Source organism: Tursiops truncatus, chromosome 19, assembly GCF_011762595.2.
Source record: "Tursiops truncatus isolate mTurTru1 chromosome 19, mTurTru1.mat.Y, whole genome shotgun sequence".
Taxonomy (NCBI): domain Eukaryota; kingdom Metazoa; phylum Chordata; class Mammalia; order Artiodactyla; family Delphinidae; genus Tursiops; species Tursiops truncatus.
This window is the reverse complement of record NC_047052.1, coordinates 49285529-49305736: the sequence shown is the minus strand read 5'-3', so window position 1 is coordinate 49305736 and position 20208 is coordinate 49285529. Positions and strand designations below refer to the sequence as shown.

Below are 20208 nucleotides of genomic sequence, written 5' to 3'. Positions count from 1 at the left end.
ACACACACACACACCCCACACACCTAATACGTCCAAATCAGCCAGGCGCTCACAGCTTCACCCCGGCCAGGCTTGGTGGAGTCGTCTTTGTCTGGCTGTAATTCAGACACTCAGACACACACACAAATACATCAGTCCTCCAAACAGTCTTACATACTGACCCCTGGGTCCGCCTGTTGGTCTCTTTCTCTTCCTCATGTTCACACACATCAGTCAGAGTCTTGCCTGTTTCCTATACACGCACCCTTACACATATGTGTGCATTCCACATACCACTCATCCAAGTAGTCTTTTGAACACCTAGGGATGTCTGGATATCTCTTTCCCTTACACACACACACACACACACACACACACACACACAGAGTGCTATACATTCATCGTGCAGCCTCAATGCCACTTCCTGGGATTCTTTGTTTCTTACTCTCAAACCCTTGGGCACACCCAGCTCCAGTCTCACAAATAGTGTACATAACCTTGAACGTCACAGCGACACCCGAAGTCTTTCCCCCCACACAAGAGTACACTCAAACGTCTTTACTGGAATCACTGTGTCACAGTCTTTTTATATCTCTGTCTCTCCTGCTCTTTCTTTTACACACACACACGCACACGCACACACACACGTAAAGATAATTGAGCCAGTCCTGCCCAAGTATACACATGCACACACACACCACTCACCCAAACAGCCTCACAGATGCACTCACACTGGTCAGTCAGTGTTACCCAGAGTCTCTCCCATACACATATATCCCAGCATCACCCAGAATTAGTGTCTCTTCTCCCTGCTGCCCGCCCCCAATACACATAGTAAGGATGCCCAGGTCAGAACCACAGCCAATATCTGGAGAATCGCCAGCAAAGGCACCCACCTCACCCTGCTTTCTCCATTCCCCCTGTCTCCACTCTTCCATGAGTTGCCTTTGCCCCACTCTGCTCTCCCCTCTCCACAGCCTTGCCCTCCCCCACCCCTCAGCCCTCCATCTGGTGGGTCCAGGCAGGCACTCAGGCCTCTCTGCTGTCTCCCCCATCCCCCAGCCCTTCCCCATCCTCTCCAAAAGCCCAGAGGCCGTTGCTGCAGGCTTTCAGGGGTTGCCATGGCAACGGGGCCTCATCCCTAGTCCCCCTGGGGGTGGGCTGAGGACCCAGCCAGCCACACCGATAAGGGGGTTCCAGTTACTGTGGCAACCGTTGCAGGCCTGAGCTCTCGGCTTCTAGAAGGTAGGGAGGGGGGAGTGAGTGAATGGTTGCCAAAGCAACCGAGAGAGCCGGCAAGGACTGGGAAGAGGCAGCTGAGCCCCGTCTCCCTTGCCCAGGGCTGCTGTGGGCATAGCAAAGTACTTAAGCATCATTCTTCCATCCCCTGGGGTTGTTTTAAGGGAGGGAGAGGAAGTGCAGATAATAAAACAGGGATTCCTCTCATTCTCCCAGCTACCCATCATGGTCTGGGAGTCCATGACAGCTTGCCCAGGCTTATCAAGTGACCTGGGGCCAGTGAGGTCCACTCTCTGGACCTCAGTCTTCTCCGTCCATTAAATGGGGCCTGTCTCTCAGGAATGCTCCCCTTCCTGTCTGATGAGTGTGCGCTCTCTCTTCTTTGCTCAACAGGAACCACAGAGCGAGTATGCCTGGTACAGGGTACAGCAGAGGCCTTGAATGCTGTGCACAGCTTTATTGCCGAGAAGGTCCGAGAAATCCCGCAAGCGATGACCAAGCCCGAGGTGGTCAATATCCTTCAACCCCAAACCACAATGAATCCTGACAGAGCCAAGCAGGTTAGCAGGGGCAGAGGCTGAGTCTCTGTAAAGCTGGTGGGGTTTGAGAGAAAACGCTTCTTCCACGTCACTGGATTGCGATGGGGGTTCAACGGGATAATGGCTATAAAACATTTACCAGTCAGATACGTGGTAGTGGTTAGTATTATTGTTAGAGAGTCAGCCTAAGGACTCCAGACCTCTTAGAGTGATTTGATTCAGAGAGAGAGTGAAGGTCTGGGAGAATCTGACCCAGACCTCCTTACTTATTCCTCCTTCCTAGGATTCTCCAGATCCTCTTCTCTCTTCCACATCTTCCCATTGTCTCTCAAAACCACCTGCTTCCCACTTCCTGTTCTCACCGGAAGTAACCTCAGCGACACCCCCATCCATAGGCAGAAAATTTTAGAAGCAGCCTCCGGTACTCCCTCTCTCCATTAATGACTGAATAGGAGTAGCCACCATTTTGGAGAGAAGGTGTTCCACTGGGTGGGGGCGGGTCCCTCTCCTACCCAGCCCTCTCAAGGAGGGATGGAAGGAGAAGGGCAGAGCCTCTCTGTTGCCTCAGTTACCTGGAAGCCGTGGTGTAGGGGAGTGGCAAGGAGCTGACCGATCGCTTCCTGGGCCTCTCCCGTTGCCAAGACCACCATGCACACCGGGCAGGTGGGCTTGCTGCAAAGCCCCTGGCAGCACGGTCCTGACTGCGTAGAGGGCCAAGGAGGAAGAGAGCACGGGGTTGGCTGCAGTAAACTCCCCGTTTTCTCTCCCCTTCTCCGCTCCCGTATACATGTGCACACGATGACCCGGGCAGGCGGACAGGCCGCTTGTGAGGGTTCCTTAAAGTCTGCCTAAAAGCAAAGACAAGAGAGAGGGCCTCGGTAAAAGGAAGCTGGAATTCCCGGGAATTCTTTTTGCCCTGAGGTGGGGGAGACCACGGGTCTAAGTTTCTCTGAGCTCGTGGGGAAACAGTGGGCAGAAAGCTCTGGAAGAAGGCTTCGGAGCGGAGCGTTCCCCGCAAAGACTGCGGGCTTGGGGCTTGGAGCGCGGCTGCTGTCCTTGGTGCTGAAGCATCTCTGCTCCTCGCGCCCTGCCAGGCCTCTCCCAAATCCCTTTCCACCAGCAGGCCACAGCTTACCCACAGTTTACAGGGAGGCGAGGATATTGCCTCTTCCCTCCGCCTTGGTCGTGGCCACTAGGGGCTCAGGGTTCATCAAGAGTTTGTACATGTTGCAGGGAAAATGGGGTCAGCACCATCTGTGCCTGAGCCTCCCTCTCCACCACCTAAGCCACGGGAAGTCTGAAATAGCGGAGTCGAAAGGTTACAGAACCAGGACTTCTTCCTCTGCCTTATTACTCCGGGGCTCCAAAGAATGAGAGAGATAATGGCTGAAGGCTCAGGCTCTGGAATCAGATGTTGAGTTGAATTTTCCTCTGATGCTTCTTACCTGTGTGACCTTGAGCAGGTGACTTGATTTCTCCATGTAAAATGAGATTTATTATGGTACCCACTTAAGGGTGGTGGCTAGTGTTCATTAACATTTGAAAAGCACTTATCATGCATGCCTAATGCATAGAAAGTTCTCAAAACATGGTCGCCCGTTATCGTTATTGTGGGATTTTTGAGTCAGGAGGCAGGTCTATTCCCTTTCTGCCTTGGACTTGCGTGTTGCTCTGTGTCTTTTTCCCTTCTGTATGCCTCAGTTTCCCTTTCTTTACAGTGGGGAAGCTGGGCCGAGCCAGGGATTATAAATGGAAATGCCTCCAGGATTCGGAAAGGGAACATAAGGGATTGAGGACCTTGGACTCAACATAGAGATATCATGCCATCCCTAAAGGGGGTAGCTGCTATTCACCTGCACTTGATTCTCGCCATTTGGGAATGGGGACAGAGTATTACATCTTCCCCATTTTTCCAGAGAAGTCAAAAATATTTTAAATCAACTGATTTTTCAAGGTTGGCTCAGTTTTGAAAACACTGTGTGGCTGTGGGCCGGCTATGGGCTGAGCGTCACCAGTTTGCCACCTCTGGGCTAGAGCGGCGATTCTCAGCCCTGGCTGGTATCTGAGTCATCTGGGTAGCTTAAAACACATATTCCTGAGTCGTGGCCTGGAGCCGCTGAATCAGAGTTTCTGGGGAGAAGGCGTGGGGATCTGAACGTGGACTCTGGCCTGGGATCAGATCCTGGCTCTACTGGTCACTATCTGTGTGACCTTAGGCAAGTTACTTAACCTCTCTGTGCCTCCGTTTTCCAATCTATAAAGTGTGATAATAACAGTACCTACCTTGTAGGGTTGTTGCTAAAATTCAGTTAGTTACTATATGGAAGTATTCTAAAAAGTGCCTGGCACGTGGTAAGCACCGTTAGCGGCCGCTGCTGTTATTGTTGTTGTTATTATTATTATTTTTAAATCTTCAGACTTGCAGACCTCTGAGGCAGATGGTCTCTGAGGTCTTTCTGGCTCTAAGACACCTACAATTCTATGGCTCTGTGATTCCAAGATTCTAGACCTGTATTATTCTAACAGCCTACTGTTCTAACATCCAAGATGCCATAGAACTGCACGTGCAGATCTAAGATGCTGTGGTCTTGCGATCTGGGCCTATCAGGAAGGCAGCTACTGTTTTCTGAGGGCTTCCCATGTGCCAGGCATTTTAGTCACTGAATATTCTCAATAATTGTACAGAGTAGCTGTGGTTATGTCAATGTCAGAGATGAGGAAACAGAAGCACAGAGAGGTGAAGACATTTGCTTTCACTGTTTCTTGGCGAACACAGTTCCTTGGATGAAAAGGTTCCATCCTTCCCCCATTGCTCTGAAATGCTGTATCACATACTAAATACCTCTTTACCCTTAGGCCTGGTTTTGTACCTTTTTCTGTTCTATCTCCTTGACTTGTCAGACTTCTTTTTTTCCAATGATTTCTTTAAAATAACAGCTGTATTGAGATATAATTCACATACTGTAAAGTTCACCATTTTAAAGTGTGTAATTCAGTGGTTTCAGTATATTCACAAGGTTGTGCATTGATCACCACTATGTAATTCTAAAACATTTTTACCACCCCCAAAAAATCCCCATAGCCATTAACAGTCATTTTCCATTCCCCCAAGTGCCTCTGCCCCAGCCCCTTCCCACCATTAATCTACTTTTAGTGTCTGTGGATTTCCCTATTCTGAATAGTTTATATAGATTGAATGATATTTCTGTGGCATCTTGAGTCTGGCTTCTTTCCCTTAGCATAATGTCTTCAAGATTCACCCATACTGGGAATTCCCTGGCGGTCCAATGGTTAGGACTCCACACTTTCACTGCCGAGGGCACGGGCTCAGTCCCTGGTCAGGGAACTTAGATCCCCACAAGCCACATGATGTGGCCAAAAAAAAAATTTTTAAAAAGATTCATCCGTACTGTAGCATGTAACAAAACTTCATTCCTTTTCGTGGCCAGATAATATTTCACTGTGTGGATATACCACATTTTGTCTATTCATCAATTGCTAGAAATTTGGGGTGTTTCTACTTTTTAGCTATTATGAATAATGCTGCTAATGGACATATGTGTGGATGTATGTTTTCAGTTCTCTTGGATATATACCCAGGGTGGAATTTGTAGATCATATGATAAATCTACGTTTAACTTTTTGAAGAACTGCCAGACTGTTTTCCAAAGTGGCTGTACCACAGATGTGGGATTTAAATCCAGGTCCGCCCATGGGGATAACAATGACAACAACCATTTCATGTGTACCTACTGTGGGCACATATTAATTGCCTGCTCTCATGGCATCCAGTGCTTGGCACTAGTAGGTGCTCAGCAAATGTTGCTTGTTTGAATGAATGGGTGATGACATGCCCATGGGGACCAAGCAGAAACATGACTGAGGGGAGGTAGTCTGGTGTAACCTGGCAGAGGTGGGCACTATGTGTCATCTGGAGGGCAGCCATACTCAGTTCTGGCTAATTGTGGCCATGCTTGAATTTCAAGCTCATCATTTCATGCATGATCTCTATTAGACCTCACAGTAATCCTATGGAAGAGGCATGAATGTCCCCATTTTATGGAAGAGAATACTGAGTTTCCAAAAGATTAGGTCCCTTGCCCAGAATCAGTGGTGGAGCCAGGATCTGAACCTGAGCAGGTGCCTCCAGAGTCCAGGGCAGCTTTTCAGGGATTTGTGTGCAACGGGCTGCAGACTGGTGGTCTGGCTGCTACACAGTGGTTCTTAGACGTTTTGAAGTGGTTACCAACATTTAAAAACTAGGCCTCTTCACATTTTACAAGTCAGAATTGCCAGTTGATCTGTAAAACTCATATCAGGCTGAATTTGAATATCACACACACACAGAGACCACCACCACCACCACCAGGTGAGATGCACCTGGCTGCCTACACCCAGTCCCATTCCTGCTTGGTCCTTTGGGCATTTCATCATCCATTCTTTCATCCAGCCATTCATTCACCCACTCTTGGCTGAGTATGTGCCAGGCACTCCTCTAGGCACTGACACCCAGCAGTAAACAATACAGACACAAATCTCTACCCTTGTGGATCTTAAATTCTTCCTGGAGAATCAGAAAATAAGTAAATAAATAAAATGTATAGGATGTCAGAGAGTGAAAAGTATTATGAAGAAAAGACAGAGAAAAAGGAAAGGAAGTATTGGGGCCTTTTTTTCTCTTAACTTTTTTTTTTTTTTTTTTGCGGTACGCGGGCCTCTCACTGTTGTGGCCTCTCCCGTTGAGGAGCACAGGCTCCGGACGCGCAGGCTCAGCGGCCATGGCTCACGGGCCCAGCCGCTCCACGGCATGTGGGATCTTCCCGGACCGGGGCACGAACCCGTGTCCCCTGCATCGGCAGGCGGACTCTCAACCACTGCGCCACCAGGGAGGCCCCCTCTCTTAACTTTTTATTTGGAAAATGTTTAAAGAACGTTACAATGAACTCCCTATACACTGCACTTAGATTCACCAATTGTTAACACGTTTTATCTCTACACACACACACGTTGGTTTTTTGTTTGTTTTTTTGTTGATCTATTTGAAAATAAGTTGTAGATCTCATGACTCTTCACCTCTAAATACTTCAGTGTATATCTCCCAAGAACAAGGGCAGTGTCCTATGTTATTATATTACTACTATCACACCCTATAAAAATTAACACTGAATTCATAATATTATTTAATAAAAAGTCCATATTCAGATTACCCCAAAATATCTTTTATATCTATAAAGTATTTTTATTAAAGATTCAGTTAATGTTCATGCGTTGCATTTGGTTGTTATACCTCCTTAATCTCTTTTAATCTAGCATAGCCTAGGATGTAGTTTTGAAGGTAGAGCCAACAGAATTGCTGATTGGATGCTGAGTGTAAAGGAAAGAGAGGACTTCTAAGGGTTGGGACTGAGTAGTGGAAGGATGCATTTCCATGTGCTGAAATGAGGAACACCATGGCAGAAACACATTTGAGGAGGAAGATGAGATTTTAAGTTTGAGGTGTCCACTCAGCATCATACTAGAGATGTGAGGTTAGCAGTTATGAGTCTGGAGGTATCCATGCTGGAGATGTAAAATAAACACAGACAAGCTTTGATAATCAGGTGGTCAGGGAAGGCCCTTCTGGGGAGGTGCATTTGTGCAATGAATGAAGAGAGGGGCGAGCCGTCTTTTCTGGGGAAAAGCATTCCAGGTGAGGGAACAGCAGGTGCAAAGTCCCTGAGTCTGGACAGAGCTTGGCAAGTTGGAGGAACAGCAGGGAGTCTGGTGTGTCTGCAGTGGAGTCAGCAAGAGGGAGGGAAGAGTGAAGTCAGAGAGATCAGCAGGGAACAGAGCATGTCAGAGCAGTGGTTCTCAGCCCTGTTTGCCTGTTTGAAGGGAGCCAATGTCCCCTTTCTCCTACAAATATTTTCCTATGCCCACTTTACTCTCTGAAATCATATATATAATATGTCTATTTGTATAAATAAAAAACATATCTGGGGCTTCCCTGGTGGCACAGTAGTTAAGAATCCGCCTGCCAATGCAGGGGACACAGGTTTGATCCCTGGTCCGGGAAGATCCCACATGCCGCGGAGCAACTAAGCCCGTGTGCCACAACTACTGAGCCTACGCTCTAGAGCTCGTGAGCCACAACTACTGAAGCCCGCGTGCCACAACTACTGAAGCCCACGCGCCTAGAGCCTGTGCTCCACAACAAGAGAAGCCACCGAATTGAGAAGCCCACGCATCGCAAGGAAGAGTAGAGAAAGCCCGCGCGCAGCAACGAAGACCCAACGCAGACATAAATAAATAAATAAATGAATGAATGAAAATAAATTTATTTTTTTAAAAATCTATAAGATTTTTAGGGCTTCCCTGGTGGCACGGTGGTTGGGAGTCCGCCTGCCGTTGCAGGGAACACGGGTTCGTGCCCCGGTCTGGAAGGATCCCACGTGCTGCGGAGCGGCTGGGCCCGTGAGCCATGACCGATGAGCCTGCGCGTCTGGAGCCTGTGCTCCGCAGCGGGAGAGGCCACAGGAGTGAGAAGCCCGCGTACTGCAAAAAAAAAAAAAAAAAACTATAAGATTTTTAAAATTTTATTTACATTTATTTATTTATTTTTGGCTGCGTTGGGTCTTCGTTGCTGTGCGGGCTTTCTCTAGTTGCAGTGAGTGGGGGCTTCTCATTGGGGAGCATGGGCTCTAGGTGCGTGGGCTTCAGTAGTTGTGGCACGCGGGCTCAGTAGTTGTGGCACACGGGCTCAGTAGTTGTGGCACGCAGGCTCAGTAGTTGTGGCTCGCGGGCTCTAGAGCTCAGGCTCAGTAGTTGTGGCGCACGGGCTTAGTTGCTCCGTGGCATGTGGGATCGTCCCGGACCAGGGTTCGAACCTGTTGTCCCCTGCATTGACAGGTGGATTCTTAACTACTGCGCCACCAGGGAAGCCCTTTAAGATTTTTAACAATTTTATTGAGATATAATTCACATAAATACATTTGATCCATTTAAAGTGTGCAGTTCAACGGCTTTATTATATTGAGTCCGGCATCCATCACCGCAATCAATTTTAGAACATTTCATTTCCTCAAAAGGAAACCTTGATCCCCTTAGCTATCACCCCTCAATCCCCCCAGCTCTCCCCACCCCAGCCCTAAGCCACCACTAATCTACTTTGTCTCTATAGATTTGCCTATTCTGAACATTCATGGAAATGGAATAATACAATATGTGGTCTGTTGTGCCTTACTTCGTTCATGCAGCATAATATTTTCTAGGCTCATCCATGTTGTAGCATGCATCAGTCCTTCACTTCATTTAAATTGGTTGCCAAATAATACTCCATTGTACGGATGTACATTTTCTATATCCCATAAGACTTTCAAATAAAGGAGAGATGAAAGGAAGGTTATTTGTTATAAAATAAGGTGAATTTTAATATGTAAATACTCAGCCAGGGCCACAGTAGAAATAAATAATGAAACAGTCAGCTGCTCACACCTAACGTGGCCTGAGTGAGACAGAACGTAGTATTGGAGACTTAAATGATACAGGCATTACTCCGATGTCATGGTTTTCTTTTTTTTAATTGAAGTATAGTTGATTTACAGTGTTGTGTTAATTTCTGCCGTACAGCAAAGTGATTCAGTTATACATATATATACATTCCCTTTTATATTCTTTTCCATTATGGTTTATGACAGGATATTTAATATAGTTCCCTGTGCTATACAGGAGGACCTTTTTGTTTATCCATTCTATATATAATAGCTTGCATGATGTCATGGTTTTCTAAAATGATGAACGACTCTTGGTAAAATTCAGAACAAAATAAAGTACAATCTTCCCTTGATTTACCAATAGTTACATCCCTGGAAATTTCAGTAGATCTTAAAACCTGCAAAAGAAAAAACTACTTGGTACTTACATGTATCATGGGGCTCAGTTCTGGCTGCAAGATTTATAAACAGACTTCTCACCAACATGAATGTCCAGGGGGACATTCAAAAGTCGTACAGGACCTGAGACTGTTCTTCATTGTGAGGAACGGACTCACATTATGGGGTGCAAACATCCCTGACCCTGCCCACTGCATGCCCGCATCTGTCCCCAGTTATTGCAGACAACCAAAACCACTCCCACAATTTTCCTAACACCCCCAGGGTCTGGCTTGGGGGTGGAAAAGAGAGGCAGTGATGAAAGCTTCAGAGGGTAGAATCCACAGGTCTGAGGGGACGTGAGAAGGATTGAGAAGGAGGAATTTGTGTGTAAAAATGCTCTTGGAGATGTGAAAGGAGACGTTTGGTTTTGAAATATCCCCACTGGACTCAGGATTGATACGGGGGCTTCCCTGGTGGCGCAGTGGTTAAGAATCCGCCTGCCAATGCAGGGGACATGGGTTCGAGCCCTGGTCCGGGAAGATCCCACATGCCACGGAACAGCTAAGCCCGTGAACCACAACCACTGAGCCTGCGCTCTACAGTCTGCATGCCACAACTACTGCGCCCGCGTGCCACAACTACTGAAGCCCGCGCACCTAGAGCCCATGCTCCACAACAAGAGAAGTCACGGCAATGAGAAGCCCACGCACCGCAACGAAGAGTAGCCCCCGCTCGCCACAACTAAAAGAAAGCCCGCGCACAGCGACGAGGACCCAAAGCAGCCAAAAATAAAAAATAAATAAATTTATTAAAAAATGATCCGATTTGTAGCTGCAAAGGATGGGCTGCTCTACAACTGAGAAGGGGGACCCTCATATGTAAGTGACCAATTTTCTCCATCTTCTCTGATGTAAGCTTTTTTTATCATCATTTTGCAGATAAGACAACTATATTAGATTGCTAGAGCTGTCATAACAAAGTACCACGAACTGGGTGGCTTAAACAACAGAAACTCATTGTCTCACAATTCTGGAGGCTAGAAATCTGAACTCAAGGCATCGGCAGTGCTGGTTTCTTCTGAGGCCTCTGTCCTTGGCTTGTAGATAGCCATTGTCTCTCTGCCTTTTTTTTTGCGGGGCAGGGGGCCCGCGCCACACAGCTTGCAAGATCTCAGTTCCCTGGACCAGCGATTGAACCTGGGCCACGGCAGTGAAAGCCTGGAATCCTAACCACTAGGCCACCAGGGAGCTCCCCCTCTCTGTCTTCACATGGTCCTCCCCCTGTGTGTGTCTGTGTCCTAATCTCCTCTTCTTATAAGGACACCAACCATATTGGATTAGGGTCCACCCTAATGACCTCACTTAACCTTAAATGCCTCTTTAAAGACCCTATCTCCATATACAATCATATTCTGAGGTATTAGGGGTTATGACTTCAACATGTGAATTGGGGTGGGAGGGGACAGCAATTCAGCTCATAACGACAATGAAGAGCTTAAGGGAGGTGACCATGTCATAGGGTGGAAAGCACAATGGAGCAGGAATCCACGAGGCTGGATTTCAGTTCCTTTGCTGTCTGGGTGACCTTGGGGCAAGTCCCTTCACCTCTTAGGCCTCAAGTGGCTCATCTGCAAAGTGAGACTAATGATGCCTTTTCTGGGGCTGGGAATCGGAGTACTTAATGATACAGAAGGACATGGGCACCAGTGCAAGATTGGAGAGAGGTCCTGGAGGGCTCCCACTGGGTTAGTCTTTCAGCTTCTAGGTGCCGGATGGAAGGGAGGTCCCAGATGGAAGGGAGGTCCCAGGGGTCTCAGGAACAGGGTGGCTGAGAGGCTACTAAGGAGAGATGGAGTACTAGCTCCTTTTTTTTTTAACCAATGAATATGGAAATATTTCAATATTTCTAACCAGTAGAATCATACTGGTGCATATCAAGGGGGCGTGCTGGGCCTGATTTTGGACATTTGAGAGCAGGGGTGGGAAATGACTTGAGATGGCCAGTCTTAGACTAACGTTGCCTTTCAGTGTCCGATTACCCCCCTAAAGACCCTCCCTCTGGCTCCCCACGCAGGCCAAGCTGATCGTCCCCAACAGCACGGCGGGCCTGATCATCGGCAAGGGGGGCGCGACAGTGAAAGCCGTGATGGAACAGTCGGGTGCTTGGGTGCAGCTGTCCCAGAAGCCGGAGGGCATCAACCTGCAGGAGCGCGTGGTGACGGTCAGCGGCGAACCGGAGCAGGTGCACAAGGCCGTGAGCGCCATCGTGCAGAAGGTACAGGAAGATCCCCAGAGCAGCAGCTGCCTGAATATCAGCTACGCCAACGTGGCTGGCCCTGTGGCCAACTCCAACCCCACCGGCTCGCCATACGCCAGCCCCGCGGATGTGCTGCCCGCCGCTGCCGCCGCCTCGGCCGCTGCCGCCTCTGGCCTGCTGGGCCCGGCGGGGTTGGCGGGCGTGGGAGCCTTTCCTGCCGCCCTGCCTGCCTTCTCGGGCACCGACCTGCTGGCCATCAGCACGGCGCTTAACACGCTGGCCAGTTACGGCTACAACACCAACTCCCTCGGCCTGGGCCTCAACTCGGCCGCAGCCTCTGGGGTCCTGGCCGCCGTGGCCGCCGGTGCCAACCCTGCCGCCGCCGCCGCCGCCAATCTCCTGGCATCCTACGCCGGGGAAGCAGGGGCCGGGCCAGCGGGCGGAGCTGCTCCACCCCCACCCCCGCCACCTGGAGCCCTGGGGTCCTTCGCCTTGGCCGCGGCCGCCAACGGCTACCTCGGGGCCGGGGCGGGCGGCGGGGCGGGCGGAGGGGGTGGCCCGCTTGTGGCCGCTGCAGCCGCAGCGGGGGCGGCTGGGGGCTTCCTGACGGCGGAGAAGTTGGCGGCTGAGAGCGCCAAGGAGCTGGTGGAGATTGCGGTGCCTGAGAACCTGGTGGGAGCCATCCTGGGCAAGGGGGGCAAGACGTTGGTGGAGTACCAGGAGCTGACAGGCGCCCGCATCCAGATCTCCAAGAAGGGAGAGTTCCTGCCAGGCACGCGGAACCGGCGGGTCACCATCACCGGCAGCCCCGCGGCCACGCAAGCCGCTCAATACCTCATCAGCCAGCGGGTCACCTACGAGCAGGGAGTGAGGGCCTCAAACCCCCAGAAAGTGGGATGAGGCCTGTGGTGTGTGCTCCCACCCGGCTCCCTGTCCCTCCTTTTCCTCCCCCTCCCCCTCCTCCTCCCCCCCCCTCCCCTGCCCCCCAACTCCTGACCTCAGCTCGGTAGAGTCCTGCTCCTCTTGGGATGGGGCTGGGGTAGGCCTGACTGCACCCTCCCTTTCTGGTAGTCATAGGCAGGATTGAGTGATGGCTGGGGATGGGGCCCAGAAGCTCCCTCCCCAGCCCTGAACTGACCCCTTCTTCCTTCCTCCCTATGCTTGACTGGGCCTGACCCTCCTCTCCCAGGGCCCAGGTCTGTGTGATATCTGTATATATTGCATTTTGTTGATTTTAATAGAAAACAAAGCGTTATTTTCTCTTTCTTTCCCTCCTTTTTTTCCCCTCCTTTGATAAGGATTCCCCCCCCCCCCGCCCCTTTATAAGTTTTTGTTTCCATATGGGAGGAGGGGAGGGAGCCTCTGGGTCACCTAGAAAGAGGGGCTGCCCCAAAACAACACCCCGCCTCTCCTGCTTTCAGCTCCGGATCTGAGGGACCTGATGGGAGCAGAGGTAGCAGAGGAGTCTGAGTTGAAGTGGGACATTTGGAGCAGGGACCTCAGAGTTCCCAGATTTTCTCAGCTACTCTCCCCTCACTGAAGTTGCCCCTCCTAGGTGGGACTTTTCACTTTTTTGTTGTCAGGTTGTATGGGGGGAGGGGTGCGGTGCTGCTGGGAATGAGGCCGGCTCTGGGATTGGGCCAGTCCGGTGGGCAAGGCTCTGGCACAAGGCTGGAACAATTTCCTATGGCATCTCCTATGGTTTTTCCTTGAGTAATGGGCATGAAGGTCCCTGTCGTGCTGTCACTGAGTCAAGTACTTTCTGGGGTGCTTCTGGCACTCCCTATGATGTCACAGGAAGTAGTTCCCTGGGGGTCACTTCCTGTGATGATAGGAGAGACAGGTACTTCCTATGATGTCTCAATGAGCCTTCCTGGAAGGTTACTTCATGATATCATGGGGGCGTGCACTTCCTGTGGTGTCTCCAGGTTACTTCCTATGATGTCACCAGGGTGAGGCATGCACTTCCTGTATCAGGCCATGGCCAGTCACTGATCCTCCTTCTCTACCCACACCCCTCTTTGGTGGGTCTTGGCCTGGCGGTCTTCCTAGGAGGAGAATAAGGGGTGGGAGTTGGATCTAATCCGGAGGACTCTAAGGAAGAAGACCCACTATTGTCAGGGTCATCTCCATGCAAATGTACCAAGTCTGAACTCACCTGGCAGGGAGGGGGTGGGAGATGGAGCTGGTGAAAACTGTTAAAGACCCTCATTCCCACCCCTGCCTTTTGTGTGCATGCTTGTGTCTGCGTGGCTTTGTTTCATTAAGTCTGGTGGGCCAAATGTATGGTGGCTCTGTCAGGCCACGGTGGCCCAGGTGTATTCAGTGAGCCATGGTAGGGTCCCTTGAGCCGGAATGCTTCGTGTAGTCTAATGCATTAGTTGACTTGTGGTTTCCAGCAAGCTGGAGTACTTTGGTGGTATCTGATGGATTGGAATGTTTTGGTGCTCTCACCAGGCTCTGAGGATCTAGAATGTTCTAATGGAGTTTGCCAAGCCAGGCAGCCCTGAGAGTTGGTTTGAGAGTGGCTCCCTGGGCACTGCGGCTGTGATCAGCTCTAAGGCCTTGTTGGCAGGCTGAGATGTCGGGGCCTGACAACCCCATGGACTTAGGATAGCTGAGACCCACTTCTACCCCCATCCATCTCCCCCTCCCCCATGGAGACCACCTCCACTTCCTCCAACCCAAGGCAGGGCCTCCCAGTGCCCTGGTTCCATCATCAGCATCTCTGGGGGAGGGGCACCCCATGCCCACCCTCTCCCCCAATTGTCCCCCTCCTAGGTCTTCCAGACCCTTCTCTTCTCCATGGCTTTGGGGGAATCCAGCCTCCTCGTCTCTCTCCCGGCAAAGGAGGGGAGAAAAGCCAGAAACAATTCCCACCCCTAAAGCCTGGGAGACCCCTGCCCCTTGCGAGAGAGCCACCCCCAAATCAAAATGTGAAAATCCCTAGAGAGCAATAGCCTTCAAGGTACCTTGCACTGAATTTCCCACCCCAGCCCTTCCACCTGGTGGGAGGCTGTAGCTTGGGCACTAGGGTGACTTTTTCCCTGCCCTCTTCATCTCCAGGGTGGGGGGCAGGCCCCATTTCCCCATCCCTCACCTCCCATCGCTGCTGCCCTCACCCCTAATCTCCAGACCGAACCCAGATGGAGATTTGAGTGCCAAAACAATTCTTGATGTAACTTTGTACATATCTTCTGCAGTTGGGGGCTCTTGGGGTCGGAGGTGGAGGTGGCCCTATGGGCCACTGCTCCCCTCCACCTCTCAAAGGACCTTACAGTATTTCACAACATCTCCACCCACATGTGGGTATTGCAGTCTCTAGCTGGACTATCCCCACCTACAACTCCCCGAGCCGCCATAAGGAGGGGAAGGAGCCAGGGAGAGGTGAAGTAAGGTCTGGGAGTGGGGAGGTGGGATTTGAAAGCGCTCATTTGCATATCATTTGCATCCTCAGCTGCCCTCCGGCTTGTCAGATGCTTTCTGTAGACCTATTTCTGGGTCCCAATCAGCGGGGTCCAGTACTCTTCTCACACAGACACGTCTCTGGAGGCTGGGCCTCCTGAAAAGTGTTCCCTTGGTGTATCTGTGTGACAGCCCCCTCCCTATTCACATTTTTCGGGGACCCCCTACCCCGCCAGCCAGGGCTATCTGAAAGGTAGTTTGCTAGCTCAGTGAGCTAGTTCACTCACTATGTTGGTGAGTGGAGAGCCACACACCTTTCCCCATTTTACCTTATGAAATTCACTCTATGGTCTTCCCCATCCCTTGAAAGTCCCTTCTGCAATCTGACCTCAATCTTTTGTGCTGCAGTTTGTCCAGAGGGGACGCAGATGTGGGGTCAGGGATGGGGATCATTGAAAAATCCATCACCTCTTTTTCTCCCCCCCCCTTCCCTGTTAGCCAGTCAGATCTCAGAGACTCTGAGTGGCCTCCCTGCACCCTACTCTTCAGCACCCAATAGGTGCTTAATAAGTGTTTGCTGCATTGAATTGTCTTCTTGTTCTTTCCCATTTGCCCTCCAACTCCCACCCACCCCCACCCCGCCACCAGCATTCTCCTCTCTCTTGGCTCCCTGTGACTTTCACTTTCTCTCCCTGTGGCTTCCGTTGTTACCTGTCCTGTCTCTATCTTCGTCTATGTCTGTCTTTTCCCTTTCCTCAACTCTCAATCCTCTCCCTTCTTCCATTGCCCCATTAATTAAAAAAGAAAAGTGCCAAACTTCCTTGGAACTGAGCCGCTCTGGGGGGGAGGGAACCTCAGACAGAGGGGAGGAAATGGGACCATCTTCCTTTGAAGAGGCCCCTAAGAGGCATTGAAAACGTCTGTGGACACTTAGCTCAATTGCGTCCCCCTTCCTCACCCCTCCCGCCCCCGAGTTTTTCTTAGAATCTTTGTAAGAAAAAAAAAAAAGAGAAAAAAACTCTCCTTCAGCTAACCCCTAATCTTTTGGATTCCCCCCAATTTCCACCAGCCGGGGAGAACCCCACTTGCCTCCTTCAGGCAAATCTGTAGAAATTGGGGAGGGGGAGACAAGCTCAACCCCTCCTCTGCTGTCCTGAGGGACAGTGCCAACTGGATTCGAGAGAAGGACCTCAAAGCACTTATGAGAAGAAGGGGTTCAATGTGCCAAATTCACCTCCTTCATCCCCTGTCCCAGGGGGCTCTGAGCCAACCTGCCCCAGCCACCTTCTTCCGCCCTGTCCCAGCCATCTCTACATGGGCAAGGAGGCTTCACTGCAATAATTATTAAGGGATCAGAAGGCAAAGATCGTGCCATCTTTATCTGCCCTAATGCCTGCCCTGGACTTGTAGGTGGGAAGTATGGGTATCCCAAATGGAGTTTGGTTAAGAGTCGACTTAATAGATGGTTGCGGACCTATACTTGGAAGAATACGGTACCACTCTTCTCTGAGTGGTATACCTTCTCCCCTTCTTAACCCGCAAATCACTCAACATCCCCTTGTTCCGTTTCTCCTGCCTATTCCTCCATCCCCCACCCTCTTTATTTTGTTTCTGATTGGTGGCCTACTGTTTGGAAAGTGAGAGGATTCCCCTGCGTTGGGTATTGCTCTGTCAAGACCAGGATCAGACGTTGTGATAGACTGAGAGGTGGAAAAAGTATTGAGTATAAGAGTGGCGATGAGGATGGCATTTGGGGCTTCCAGGCTGCTGATTGGGTGCACACCTATCACCACAGCCAGGCAGGCCTTCGCTGTTGGCCACGCATCTGCCCCCCTGCCGTCTGGAACCCCAAGGCCGGCTGTCGCGAAAGCCTGAACTGGATGTCACGATGGGGAGAACGGGATCGCGATGCCCACGTTGGGGCACTGCGGGCCAGGGGCGCTGGTTTTACGGCTCTCGTGGAGTCGCGACACCCAGCCCGGCTATCGCGATCCCTCTCCACTGCAGTCAGCCGCCTGGACGCCGTAGTGGAGGAGGTTTCTTTCCGTGGCTCCTATGCAGGTGTGTGTATGGTCTCTGTGCCCTCCGCCCGTTGCGTGGGGGATTGCTGGGTGGCAGGGAGGGAGATGGGGAAAGTCTCGTCGATGGCGATTGGGGTGGTGAAGGCTGCTGCTTTTTAAACCCTTCTCAGCCAGTCCAGGACGCTCTTGTCTCCCAGAGATAATTGGGTGGGACTGCCTAATCCCCCTCCCCTCCCCGCTTCTCCTCTCCTCCCCCACCCCCAAAACCACCAACCTCTCATCTTCTAAGTGACTCCATCACCACCGGCCACCGGGACCTGCGGCTTCATTGCTCCAGCCCGCCCCACTCGACCGTCAGACTCGCTCATCGAACTCTTTCTGATTAACCCTTTCTGTGTTCATCCCACGGAAAACTGTGTGTCCGGCGTGGGGGAGGGGGGAGGCGAGGGGCAATAGCTACCTTTCCTCCATCGCCTCCCACCGCCCATGCCTCCCCACCCGCACCCCATCCCATGCCCCACCCCCATCCCTCACCCCGAGGGTCCTCCCCGGCCTGGGGATAGAGACCCTTTATAAATATCTATGCTGTTTGGCTTTGTCCCTTTCAAGGCAGGGTCAGGGGTGTGGCCTCCTCCGAGTGGAGAGCTCACTCTGGCCCCACTCCTTTCTGTGCCCCCCCCCACTCCCCACCCCTTCATTGTAAATAGTCACTTTTGTACTGGTTTGAGCCAGGGGACGTGGGGAGTCATTTTTTTTTTTTCTTTGTGTTGGCATCTCAGGCCACTGGAGGCATGGCCCACATCCCAGCTTGATTTGGGAGAATCCCAAGATGTGTCCCCTCACCTGCCCCCAATGCTGAGGATTTCAAGATATCAGTATTACTCCTGAAGGGATGGGGTGCACAGATCCCCTGGCAGGGAGGTGGGAGAGGTGTGACAAGGTGTAGCCTGAAAGGATGACTCAGTTTTTCCCATCTGTGAAATGGGTTCATCCTCCAAGTTCCCTCAGGAGCCTCAGTGAGATAATGGTGGAGTCAGAGGAGTTAGAATCTCTTTCCGCTTTCTCTGTTTGGGACAGATAGGGTAGGAGAAGAATGGGGGTGGTGGGTAGGACTGTCTTTGGAGAGCTGATTGCTAAATCCTTATTAGGACCTCAAGCTAGCTTCTCCCGGGCTTGTTCTCTCTCTTGGAAAATGGAGGGAACTGGAGGACCTCTAAGGCTCCTTGGGTACCCCCAGTCCTTAGATTCAAAGCCTGAAGCCCAGGGCTGGCCCCCTGCCCGCTGCCCCTCTCCCACATTCCACTTCTTGGCCCCAGACCATCTGCCATGTGGCCATGCCTCCAGTGCCTCCATTCAACCCCCTCTAACTGATTCCTTCCATCCTCTGCGACCAGAGACGCCGCCCACCTCCCCACCACCACCTCCAGAAGCTCCTGGCTGGGGCCCACTGCCCTCTCCTCTCCCCTCCCCCCATTGCCATGCCTGGGCCATGCCCACCTCCCCACCCCACCCCCAGTGTCCGTCGTGTGACCTAGTGCACCATGTATTAGCTTCCATGGCCCCCCCCCCGGCCCCCACCACACCCCTTCCCCCACCCCCTCTCCCTCGGCGACTTCACCTTTTTTTGCCGCGATAAACGCCATCTCAGCATCTGTGTCTAATGTTGTCTTTTTTGCTTGACATCACACACTCCTTCTTAACCCATCCCCTTCCCTCTCCCTCCTCCCCCCACCTCCACCCTCATCCTGAATTCTTTCCCCCTTTCCCCCAGGGCTCTGGGCATCTAGGGGAGGAGGGTGGGGGGACCCCTGAGGATGGGCCCCGGAGGGGGGAGGGGGAGGGGCGGATTGTTCTCTCTGGACTGGGTGAGCACCCAGAGCAAGTGTCTGAGGGGAGCCAGGGATCCAGGTTGAGCTCCCAGGGCCTAAGTGTCCAATCAGGAGGATTGACAGACACCACCACCGCCACACACACGCAACACCACAATCCCGGGACGCACATCCCCACACAGCATTGCAAATGCACAACCCCAAGTAGAGTCAGGAGAGCCCAGGGTTAAGGTTTTGGAGTCGGGTGAGTTTAGATCCCAGTGCTGCTAGGTAACCGTGGGACTTTGAGCCTCTGAGCCTCCATTTAACTTTTTTTTTTTAATGTTATTTCTGTGGTTTATGCTAGAATTCAACGTATCATTAGCTTTAAAAAAAATTATTGAGCACCTACTACGAGTAAGGCACTGTTCTAGGTGCTGGAGAGAAGGCGATTAGCAAAACAGACTCAGATGTCTGTGCCTTCATGCAGCAGAGATTCTACTGGAATCTGCAGATTCTTCTTCAGCACAGAACCTGGCACAAGGGACTGAAAACAATTCAAAGGTTGCAAACCATTGGCCAGCAGACAGGTCTGCTGCACATATCACCTCGTTTGGCCTGAAGAGCGTTTCGTGTGAATTTGGTAGCAGCATTTAAACCTTGGGAGACTTCGCCTACACATGTGCCCCTTTGGAGAAATCAGATGTGGCCTCTCTGAGTGGCGATTGTCACCTAGCCATAATGGGCTGGAGCAGAGCAGTCACTCCATCCTCCAGGGAGGGCAGCCTCAGTCCCTCCCTGACCTGCACTGCTGATTTGTGTCCTGTGCCTGGCCCCTGGATGCATTTGTGTTTGCAACCCCTGTGGTAAATGTTTAATGCTAACATCCTTATATCTTGGAGGTGTCAGAGATGCAGCTGGGCAGGCGATGATGTGCCACGCAGGAGGAAGGATGAAGTTTGAGGCGGAGAGACAAAAAGAGACGGCTGTGGGGTGGGGAGGGGGGGGGCAGAGGCTGTGGTTGCGGTGTGACCAGGGCACCTCGCTTCCTCTCTCTGGGTCTCAGTCTCCACATCTGGAAAACGCCCGACCAAGCTGTACTTACCTT

At 51.4% G+C, this 20208-nt stretch overlaps 1 protein-coding gene across 2 annotated transcripts in view; it reads left to right on the top strand.

Moving 5' to 3' along the window:
• The window catches only part of NOVA2 (NOVA alternative splicing regulator 2), a 32341-nt gene extending 13277 nt beyond the window's left edge, over positions 1-19064 (top strand). Inside the window, exons 3-5 of one of the 2 annotated variants that reach the window (XR_012328036.1) lie at positions 1612-1778; positions 11684-13062; positions 13288-19064. Coding sequence is in view for 1 of the 2 variants with exons in the window: in XM_033845079.2 (XP_033700970.1) it covers positions 1612-1778; positions 11684-12766 (1250 nt within the window). In the remaining variant the exon portion in view is untranslated. Of the gene's footprint in view, positions 1-1611; positions 1779-11683; positions 13122-13287 lie in introns of those variants that run through there. The other variant, XM_033845079.2, reaches the window with a different exon arrangement.
• The last annotated feature ends 1144 nt before the right edge of the window (positions 19065-20208 follow it).